At 46.4% G+C, this 11,646-nt stretch overlaps 1 protein-coding gene across 1 annotated transcript in view; it reads left to right on the forward strand.

Moving 5' to 3' along the window:
• NUP88 (nucleoporin 88) overlaps window positions 1-11,413 on the forward strand; it is a 405,331-nt gene extending 393,918 nt beyond the window's left edge. The window contains exon 17 of the mRNA XM_069614602.1: window positions 11,175-11,413. Within this exon, the coding sequence (XP_069470703.1) occupies window positions 11,175-11,238 (64 nt within the window). The 3' untranslated portion in view covers window positions 11,239-11,413. The remainder of the gene's footprint in view (window positions 1-11,174) is intronic.
• Window positions 11,414-11,646: the final 233 nt, after the last annotated feature.

Here is an 11,646-nt window from a genome sequence, read left to right on the forward strand (position 1 = left end):
GTACTGCACCTATTTTTGGGATCTGTCTTGAATGAATACATTTCCAAAAGAAAAGATTTTACTTGATAGTATATGATCCTTGCTTGACATGGCATTGATGTGGATCTGTAGTAGAGTAAAGTAAAACACTCAACCATAGTTGGATTTTTGTTTGGTGGTTCCGGGCCCATGATCTTAGCAATTTTTGACATTAATAAAAACGGGTTTTGAACAGAACCATCTTTCTTTGCACTGGTGGGTGGCAGGTCAGGGGACCATTTCGCTGTGCGCAAAACTGCATGGTTCTCCAGGATTCTGGCGCAAATGTGGGCTTTTCCGCCCTCTTGGATTTCCTAAGCCCACAGCACCAAATGTTGCAGCATAATAGTCCAAACGTGGGTCAGGACACCCAACATGGTGTCAACAATACATGAGAAATGATGTCCAAGGCTGACACCAAGCTCCTCCTAACAACCTCCTCAGGTCCTGGTCCGGACCCTGATCTCTACTCCGTCTACGATCACTTTACTGCTGAAGCCACCCACCCCGTACTTAAATCCCCTCCTTGTCATGAGCTCTGCCTGTCTCTCCCCTCCTCGCTCTCCCTCCTCTCCCATACCCCTCTTCCTCTCCTACCTCCTTTTCCTCTCCCTCCCGCTCATCCCCACCCCCATGACTTGTCCCCCCCCGCCCACCCCTTTCCCCTCACACTATCCCTCCTCGTCCCAACCTTATCCACCTCCCCACTGCCAAACCCTCCAACATCATTATCATTGCCCTCTGGAATGCCCGATCCATCTGCAATAAGGCCGCTGAGGCTCTCAACTTTTTCTTCCGACTCAACCTCCACTTCCTCTGCATCACCGAAACTTGGATCCCCCCTTCAATTCTATTGTTCTTGCTTCTCTCTCTCCACCCCCTCTTCCTCCTTCACTCATGTCTCACGCCCCTCTTGCCGCGGAGGCGGCATTGGTCTCATTTTCCACCCTAAATGTCTTTCTTCAACCCTCACCCAACCTCTTCCCTACCTTCTCCTCCTTCGAATTTCTTTTCAAATCCTTCACTTACCCTCATGCAATCTCCTTCTTAATTATTTACAGGTCTCTGGCCCCCTCTCTTCCTTCTATGAGGACGTGGATCACCTCCTCTCCCTCCCCTACTCCTCTCTGTCCTCTGCGATTTCAACCTTCCCCTCTCCATCTCCTCTCAATCTTCTCTCAATCTTCCCCTCTTCTCTCTATTCCTATCTCCTCTCTCCCCTCCCTTCTCCCCCTACCCACTCTTCTGGCTCCACTCTCGATCTCATCTTTCTCTCATCTTACTCCTCACCTTACTCCTCACCTGTTTCTTCTCTTCCCACCTATCTCTCTGACCATGCCTTACTCTCCTTCTCCCTTACCCCCGCCCCTCCTCCTTGTCCTCCCTCTCTCCCTCCCCCCTCCTTCTCCCGTCGCGACCTCCGCAACTTCAACCCTTCTCTCTTCCTCAACTCCAGCTCTTCCTCCCTCCCCCCTCTTCCTGACTTTTCCTCTATCTCGGCTGATGATGCCCTCTCCACTCTGTCCTCTTCAATATCCACCAGTCTCGGCCAACTCTACCCTCTTACTTCCTTCCACCCAACCCTGGCTTTCCCCTCATCTTCTGTCCATGAGTCGTCTCCTCTGTCGCCTCAAACGACGTTGGCTTAAATCCCCTTCTTTGACTAATCAATCCTCCTATTTCTCATACCACTCTCTGACTCTTGTCTCAAATCTGCCAAGCGCTCCTACTACTCTAACTTCCTCCACTCACAAGCTTCTCACCCCAGCCACACTTTCCAGAACCTCTCACCTTCTTTCCCCTCCTACTCCTGATCCCTCTACCAACTCGCCCCTCTCCCTCCGACGTTGCCAACTTCTTCTCATCCAAAATGATCTCTCTACGTCAAAACATCCTCATCTCCCCTTCCTACTCCCCTCCTCCCTCCCCCACATCTGCTAGCATGTCTAACTTCTCTCCTATCACCCCATCGTGTTTCTCCCGCCTTCTGTCCAAAACTCACCCTACTGCTGCCCCTTCTGATCCTCTTCCCACCTCACTTATTCCTAAAATCTACCCCCTCCTCGTCCCCTACCTACTACTTCAACATTTGTCTCTCCTCAGCCACCTTTCCTTCGGCTGTCAAACACGCCACCATCATTCATATCCTGAAGAAACTTTCTGCTAACCCTCTTCTTGCTTCTAACTTCTGACCTATCTCGCTTCCCCCCCTTTATCTCTAAGCTCCTTGAGCGCCTAACCTACTCTCAACTCTCAGCTTTTGTATCCACTCACTCTCTCCTCCCTACTTCTCAATCTGGTTTCCGCCCTAAACACTCTACTGAGACTTCACTCGCCTATGTAGTTGATTCTCTCCTCTCTGCTCGCTACGCTAAGCAATCCTCTATTCTCATCCTCCTCGGCCTGTCTGCTGCCTTTGATACAGTAGATCACCCCTTACTCCTCTGTCCTCCTTTGGCTTCAAAGGCTCTGTCCTCTCCTGGCTCTCCTCTTACCTCTCCAATCGTACCTTTGCTGTCTTCTGGGGCGGCAGCACCTCCTCCAACTTCTTCTTGGATTGTGGCGTCCCCCAGGGCTCTGTTCTCGGTCCTTTTCTTTTCTCTCTTTACACCTCCCTTCTTGCCCCGTTACCTCTTCTTTCGGCATTTCTACGCGGATGACACCCAACTCTTTCTCTCCTTCTCTTCTTTCACCCCCGACCTCCACCACACTCTATCTTCCTGCCTTACGGCCATCGAAAACTGAATGTCATCACATTTTCTTTCCCTCAACGCTGACAAGACTGAAGTCCTTTTCTTTCCTCCTAACACGCTTTCCCCTACCCCCCTCCTTTCATCCACTTTCCCCCCTTCCAATCTCCCCATGTCCACCCATGCTCGCAACCTTGGTCTCCACTTTGACTCTTCCCTCTCCTTCTCTAACCACATCTCTCTCACCTCTCGTGCCTGTCATCACCCTCTCCAACATCTGTAAGATCCGCTCCTCCCTCACCTTTCACGCTACCAAACTCTTAATCTCCTCCCTTATCTTCTCCCGCCTCTTCTACTGCTCTTCTCGCCTCTTTGGACTCCGTCTCTCATCTGGCCCCCCTAAAATCCATCTATCACTCCTCTATCCGTACTCTGTCTCCTCGATCCTCGTGATTCTATCTCCACCTCCCTCTCTGTTTAGCTGGCTCCCCTTCCTCTCGCAACTAAAATTTCAATTCCTCTGTCTAGTCTTCAAATCCCTACATGAACTCGCCCATCTCTCTTCTCTCCTCTCATTTTACACTCCCTCCCGCTCACACCGCTCTGCTGACCTCTTCTTACTCCCTGTACCCCCTGCCCCATGCGCCTCCTCACGCTTCCGTTCCCTTCAGCTCTTGGCCCCCCTACATTGGAACTCCTTACCTCTTACTACCCCCTCCATTCCCACCTATTCATCCTTCCACACCTCCTTGAAAGCCCTGCTTCTCCACTCCCCCCTGACTTTCCTTCCCTACCTTCTCCCCTCTCCAACTCCCCTTCCCATCTCCTTTCCCTCCCTTCCCCTCACACCCATTCATCTCAATTCAGTTATTTGTAACCTCCTACCTACCTCCTCTCCCTTCCCTCTCCCCCTCCACCTAAGTAAATTGTTCTACATACTGTCTCACTGGTTTCCTTCATGATTGTATATATGCTTCTTTCTTTATTGTACCCTGTTATACTGTAAAGCGCTTTGGATTAAAGCGCTTTATAAACCCTATAAACCATCTCGTTGAAATTCAGAACTAGGATATGGATGCATACTCCATGATTTAATACTTTGTAACCTTCTATTCCTACTATTTGCTCATGAATAATTGGGCCTCATGGATGATGTTAGAAGCACGTGTGTGTTATATGAAATCCTTGTTTACTGTTCTCTTGGAAAGATTTGATTTGTTTTATTTTAAAACCCGAAGTTGCTGTTTCCTTCTTCTTCAAAATGAACAATAATCACTGCATGTTTGGCTGAAATGTTTTACATTTTGTTTGTAAAAAAAAAAAAAAAAGAAAAACGGCTTTTTTTCAATCTAAATTTTTTGGCTACAAACTGTTGCTTTCAATGAAAAGGACAAACTGTAAAAATAAAGTTTTCACATTTTTCAGACGAATACAATTAGTACAACCTATCCTTTGTATACAGTCCTTACACCCCTTCCCACTGCTGACCTTTTTTCTATCGAACTTGTGCCAACCACATTATCATCTTGTTTTATGTTTTCACGTTTTTTTTTTTGCTTAAGAATGTTACATGTGTTAATAGATGCTCAATGAAGCAGGATCATTTTTCTTTTAGTTTGATGTAATCATTCTGAAATCATAAAGATCTAGATTATTTTTGTCAAATAGTTTGACCAAAAAAGACTGACCTTGAAGATTCTAAGCTGAAAAGGCTGCATTGGCCATTTCGGCCTTTTGTTCCCGGTACTTTTTGTGGGGGGGATGGAAGGGTGGAGGGTCTGCACCCTGCTTAACTGCTGCACTAGAGTGCACTCGTCCAGCTTCTGTCTAGGCCATGCCCCGTATAGACTTATGCACGCGAGGTGACCTTTTGTATGTGGCCATCCGTACGTAGGCCTTTAGGGGGCATGGCCTAGGCAACATAGACAAGGATTTGGCCAATCCTTAAAATAAACCACCATTTACTCGTTCAAAGGGTAGGAACAGAAGACAAGTCAGAAGCTTTCAAAATGTTCTCTGCCCATTTTCCAGTGTGAAGTGCTTCTGATGCCGTAGCACCGCTCCTGGAATGTGCTCCAACAGTTTAGCCTTCTGACTTGTCCATCTAGCCCAGAACTGGGGCACAAACTAACATAATGTTTCTTAAATAAAACAAATAATGTAATAGTACTTTGTATGTCTAATTTGCATCAAATTTCAGCAGCTTGAAGAACAAGAGGAGCGCTGTATAGAGTGTGATCAACATACTATTTTGGAAGGGTGAATCTTGACGATCGTGTACCAGGCAGAGAGTGTACAACTTTGCATCATTTAAGTTCATGCAGTGACCTTGCCATTTTTGGGTGTGGAATGGAAGTCGGTTATTGTGTATTTTATTTTCAGCTAATTTCTGAAATCTCAGGTGGAAGGGGATGGATACATTCCGAAATCTCATGGCAGAGATGAAGACGGTTGTCTAACATGAGTATTTTGACTTCACATTTATTAATGAGGTAATTATTCTATAACACATTCACTATAACGCATACAGAGAACTCCAATCTAAGATGGTGTCTGTCTGTGTCGTCTGTTAGGGTAGATTTTCACTTTATATGCACAATCGACTCCACATGCGAGTCCCCCAGCACCTTTTGTATTTTTCTTGGAGTTACTTTCCTCCGAGTTTTATGGCATCTGTCTTTTGACTTTTGCATCACACAGCACCCTTTGTGGAGTGTTGCTGGGAGCCCCGTGGGTTTTCCTTTTTGTTGTCTGTTATTGGGGGATATTTTTATCCTTCCCATGTTTTCCTATTGTGATATCTGCACACCCCACCTTATGTGGAGTGCTGAGGAGCTACATAGTATCCCCTTTCTCACTACTCCTGTAACCTTTTGGTTACAGCGACGAGCTAAACTGAATGGCTGTTGGCAGTGGTTTTCTATTACCTACATTTGTGCCATTTTTACTTCCAGGCTGTACTCACAGCCGCAGCAGTGCACAAAAGGGTCACCAATGAGCCAAAATGGTGGCTGTATTTTTTTTCCACTATTTCTTGTTTGATTGTCCCTTCTTGGGCCTTTTGCTGTGCTTGGTGGAGGAGGTCCTGGTTTGACTTTAGTCTTCGGCAGGAATCCTTTGTGAAGCCCACCAAGGCTCTAGTATGTCTTTGAGAACAGGAAACTGGGGAGGACTCAAACTCTGCTGTTCTTTGTCTTCTGATGTGCCTGCCTGGACTGGAACCAGTTCCAACTGGGGGGCAGAGTTTGAATGGCACATGGGTGCTGATTGGCTGGGTTCCTGCATAAAAGGAATGGATCCTGAGGCTGATGACCAGATGACCCCTGGAACAGAAGAATCAACGAAGAAGAGGAGAGATGGCTGCTTCCAGATGACCAGAGATGCCTTCTGTGTAATCGCTTCTGCTCGACCCTTTTTTCTAATCGTCAGGAGAACTCTAAAGAAGACGACGCTTCCCTTTAGACTGGTGGGACCAATCAGTCTTGAGACAACCTGTATTTCGAGCCATCCCACGACGAGCTGTGACCTTCACTGGCTGTAAACAGCCAATACCCTGGGACCTGTGGCCACTGTGCAGTGCATTGTCTTCTGAAGATCGAATCCTCTCAAAACTTTGGACTCCTTCTGGAACTCGATACAAGATTCCACTCCTTGAAGTCCCCTCGCCAGAGTGCAGGACCGAGAAAGCAAGACAAATCGACTGGGCGGTAATCATTTTTCACTGGTGCTTCCCAAATGGCAACAAAATCACTGAACCAAGAAGAATCCATTGCTGGAAGCCTCTTCACTTGACTGCTGCTGCGAGATCCACTTCAGTGTCCCTTCTTTAGTCTGCCTGACCAAGAATCCGGTGACCGGTCTCCTGCTACTGCATAGTGGGTGCATCGTGCTGCAATTTCTTCTTCACTCCTAAGGTACTGTAAGACTCTTGGTAGAACTTATCAAGAGCTGAATTGTTGCTGAAGTGCTGATTCATGTGTTTGGGATTTTCTCCATACACGTTCGCCCAGGTCTAACGCCTGTGAGCCTACAGGGAGACTTCTCCGAAGTCCGACCCTTTTTCCAACAAAGATTGTTACTTGCGTGTTACAGAAGACTTCCTCTGGAACTTTTGAACTTTCTACACTTGTGTGTTATAGTACTTAACTTGCTGAACAATTACTTACCTTAGTGTATATGTATGTACAAAATACACTTGTGTGGCTCAGGCCTATACTAACAGTTGGAGCCCTGTGTACAATGTGAGAGTCTTCTAAAGTATTACCTAAGGGGGACTTTTGTAAAAACCTTCTTACATAGTCCTTCTGATTTGTTCAAGCCAGGGTTGTTTCTTTGCATTGCTGCTGCATGCCCACTGTACTTGAGGAAGGAATGTGCACTTTTGCTTGCTCATCACCAATTATTCTATGCCATATTGTCAGAAAATGCCATTCAGCAAACAAGTGTGCGACTTTGGCACAGTTTATGCAGTGAGTTGAGTCAGAAGGCCTTTGTAGCGGATGACGAGCATTAATACTCTACCACCACCTTATGTAGTGGTAGAACTGCATAAACTACAATGGTAAAGAAACATTTAAATGTATTCTGTATCCAAACAAATTGCCTTAGTAGATGAGTAAGCCTCTGTTATTTAAATGCTTACCAAATCAAGTAATGGCAACCCAGTACCAATCTATAATTGGAGAGGATATTGAAGGTCTCAAGAGCACCCTAAACCCGGAGGGTATAGGGGAACGTTGAGTGAGGGAGAGAAGCTGTGCACCCAAAAGCATTAGTGGGAAGTTGCAATAGGGAAAATAATGGTTCAAGATATGACTGAGCAGAAAAAGGTACATGAGATAGCTGTAGATCTCTCCCACGTTTGCTTGTCAGAGTGGAATGGTAGGTTAGCTGCTGTGAGAGATGGTCCTTAAAGAGAAAGGTATTCAATCATTTTCCTGAAGATGATTAGGGAGGAGTGCAGTGTAGCTCTGGTGTAAGTGAGTCTGAGTCTCACCTCCTGTTACCTACTTAGCATTCAACACCGTCTCCTGTCCTTGCACTAATTCCTTCGCTGCCACCCTCTGTCCCCTGACCCCCTGCGTTCCTTTTCTGCAACCCCGCCCTCATTTCCCCTCATTCCCTGGCTGCCATTCTGGTAACCCCTTTCCCACACCACTCTCCCCTTTCCCTCATCCCTCTTCCCTCCCCCCTGTCTCCTTGTTCTCCACTGCTGCCACCTTTCAAGTCACCTCCATCCCCACAGCCTCTTCTCCCTTTTGTCTTCTAGCAATGCAAGCCTACTAGAACTGACACTGAGCAACTGAGGTTGGATGTCACTGCTATTTGTTGCCTCCACACCCTTGGTGGGACTTGGAGTAGAGGTCTGCACCTGTGACTCACCCCCACACAGAGTCTTCAATACACTGGCCTGATCAGAGATTGTGGGCACACGAGTGTTTAACCCCCTGGCGGAAAGAACATTGGGCGTACACTTTACCCACAAGGAGTTCTTGAAAAGCTCTTATCTTCTGACAGCTATCAGGTCCAGCAAGCACTGAAAATTCACTATTTGCCATTTGGTTGACACCTCAACAGCATGTACATGTGATGAACACAGTTCCACCTAGCTGCACGCTGGTCTCAGGATACTGTGCACCAAAGAGAATTGATCCCAGTCCTACTCTTCATTCACCCAGATCTCCGTTGGTGGATGGAGGAGAGCAACCTCGGGGTGGGATGTGCATTCTCTCCTCCATCCTCCTGATTTTTCCCTCCTGCCCCACCCCCCGCAGAACCCTCAACAGATATGTCCCCTTCGGTTTGGGGGTGGTCCTGGAGCGGTTGGAAGTCCACAATCTCTAGATGCAGAAGAGCAGCTACATAATGTAAATGTCTTTGAACCGAAGGACATTTCTTTGGCAATTCAAAGTTTTTAATTGTTGCTGATCTGCATAGATAATACCACAGAGATGTATTTTGTAAAAAAGCAGGGAGGTAAAAGAATGGCGCCCCTGTGTCCTCTGGCCCTAGAGATTCAGAAGTGGTGTTATAATCTTCCCAGATGCCTCTCACTTAAGAGAGGACAATACCAGGGCAGCGGCTTTGGTCGAACGCCCCTAATGATTGGCAGAAGTATAGCAATGTCCTGACCCAGATATTTCATGCGTTGGAGTACACTGATCCTCTATTTATCTGATCCTCTATTTATTTGCAACTGCGCACAACAAGAAATGCTTTCTGTCGAGGGGGAGGTATGGGCCAGCATTAAGTTGCCTTACTTTTCTTTTTGGCCAGGCCGACTCTCTATGTTCACGCTCCAAACTGAGGGGCGGTCCCGTCTTCTGATAGCACCCAAGTGGCCAAAGAGAATCTGCTACCCAGGCTGCAGGCTCTGAGATGTAAAGACCCATCCGTTTTACCAATATGCCTGGACCTTCATCAGCAGCCAGGGATGATCCTACACTCAAAATCTTTCCTTGCCAGCCTGGTCCCTGAGGATCTAGTTTTTGGTAATTTGGGGCTCTCAGTTAAGAACATGGAGATCAGGGCTTTAAAGAAAAGATCCATTAGGTTTCAGAGGGCCAGCAAATAGATTGGTTTCTGTTGCTGGTCCCTAGAAAATGACAAGAACATCTTAGAGGCAGCTCTAGGCGACTTAATCTCCTCTGTGACCTACTTGGCAGAGAAATGTTTGCCCGTGGACTCATGCAGGACTTACCTGGCAGCAGTCTACCAGGCAAATCCAATATTTTCCCTGTTAGAGGCATCAATTCCCTGGGATCATAATGTGGGCTTATCCAACCTCATGAATAAACAGGTGGGTGACTTTGAAGACTGCTTTTCTGGTGGCTATTAATTCCACCCACAGGATCAGCTAGCTGCAGGCATTATGCGTTGAGGAACCCTACATAGTTATCCACAAGAATGAAGTAGTTCTTTGGGCCCATCGTAACTTCTTACCCAAAATTGTCTCCATTTGTTTCCTCATTGATTGTTCCTCATCAATGAGGAAATCGCCCTACCCATTTGTAGTCCAGCTGTCTGCTCTTCAGCGGAAAGGGCGTTGCACACATTCACATCTTGAATGTAGCAAGGACCCTCTCATTCTACCTTGAGGATAAAGGACCTTGCAAAGGGGTCTCAATTATTTGTGACCTTTCGGGGATGGTATGGCAAAGGCCACTTCAGCTCGATGGCTGGTCTCTGCGATTTCAGAGGCCTACAGGTTGAACCTCCATCACCCTCCAAGGCTTGCATCCCCATCTTCTGAGGGGAAAATCGGCTTTGGTTGCTTTCCAGAGGCTTGTAGGAGGCACCTGTGCTGGTGCTTCTGGGCAGCTCCATCAGCTGCTGCAACAGGCTCCAGTCCTGTCCCTGTTCCATGGGACATCCCTTTCCTTCATACTCTTGGGGGCTATGAACTAAGACTAAAGCGAGTAACCTTTTCAAAGTGAAACCTTGTATCCCAGGCATGAGAATTTGAGTTGAACCTTCATTGTTCGGGAAGTACTGAAGTGGTTACACTGATGGCATGGCTGTGGAGTTCACTGCATTTCCTCTGACTCTCTTGCGTAGACTCCTTTTTGACATGCTGGGAGAAGTTGCAGCTATAATAAAACCCTAGTCACTAACGTTGAGTGAAGAGGAAAGCTTTCCCTTCAAGGGAAAGCTCTCTTTCATTCACTCCAGTTCACGTTTGCTCACAGAAAGCTTTAGGAGAAGGGGTGCACCAGTATGCCCTGCAGGGTCTTACAAAGAGTTTGAGCTGAGCCTACTCTTCCTGGGCTGGTCACCCCCACTGGGCTGGTGGGTTGGGGAAGAGTCCCAACCCCCAGGACAATCCTTTGCTGGGCAACTTTGATGGTTCCCAGACATATGACATTGACAGTGACCAGGGCAAACTCCCCATGCCCAACACCCACTGTTTCTTGGATGTCATGTAGCCCTCCAAACCAGGCAGGGGATTTTTTCACAGATCCTCGAATTTGCAACTCTGCTATGTTGCTGTTACAAATGTTACACAACTGAAGTTCGAACCCCTCTGGTTTATGCAGGGTTACCGAATGGGAACCTATGTTTGCCTGTTGTAGAATTGTGTTGGAATTTTATTCAAGTGAAGTTTAAATGACCAGTATAATTCCAAAACGTTCAGAGTACCCTATTACTGTGTTCCCAAATTGGATTGTTGTGTAGTAGTCTCTGGACCTTTTATGTTGCTTCCTTCTTATCACCTCCCTCCCCTCCACCATGCCTTCCACAGCCCGTTACCCCTCCCACAGCCCCAACCAACAATCCATATTTTCTTCACTGAGAATTGCCTCCAATTACACCATACCATAACTCTAACGTGGTTGCTCTTTGGCCTGCCTTTCTAATATCTGGGAACACATCACCTTTAGGTGAATTAACTTTAACAAACTAATAATGATTGTTTTTTTTAAATTTTGAAAGGTTCTCAATGTTTCCATTTTCTTTACTTTGCAGGGGTGAACATATACAAGCAATGGTCAAACAGATCAATGACATCCGGACCCACGTCACTTTCTAACGTGCAAATTATGATTTGTCACTGAAGATGGAATAACTATTTAATTACGAGTTGTACGCGACAAAGTTATGTAAAGTATTTTTTTAAATCCCATAAAGGGGCACATTGGGCAAAACCGAAGCAAACTGAATAAACCATTCTTTTGTATATACATTAAAATATAAAATTAATTAAAGTGTTTTGTTGATTTTTTTACACAGCAATCCATATACTAAATTATGCAGTAGGATCATAGCACATGTTGGAAAAGTAATGGGGGGAGGGGGCAGGGGTGACTCTTGCCTCACTTTATGTGCTGTTTCACTGCTGGAGCCCATTGTGTAAGGAAGGGTAATACTGCTTGCTATCTCAAAATAAGATTTCAGACCCTCTGCCCCATGAAGTTGTTTATTGAAGTAAGCCTTAGCA

The sequence above is a fragment of the Ambystoma mexicanum genome, chromosome 9, assembly GCF_040938575.1.
Source record: "Ambystoma mexicanum isolate Mex_15411 chromosome 9, UKY_AmexF1_1, whole genome shotgun sequence".
Classification (NCBI taxonomy): domain Eukaryota; kingdom Metazoa; phylum Chordata; class Amphibia; order Caudata; family Ambystomatidae; genus Ambystoma; species Ambystoma mexicanum.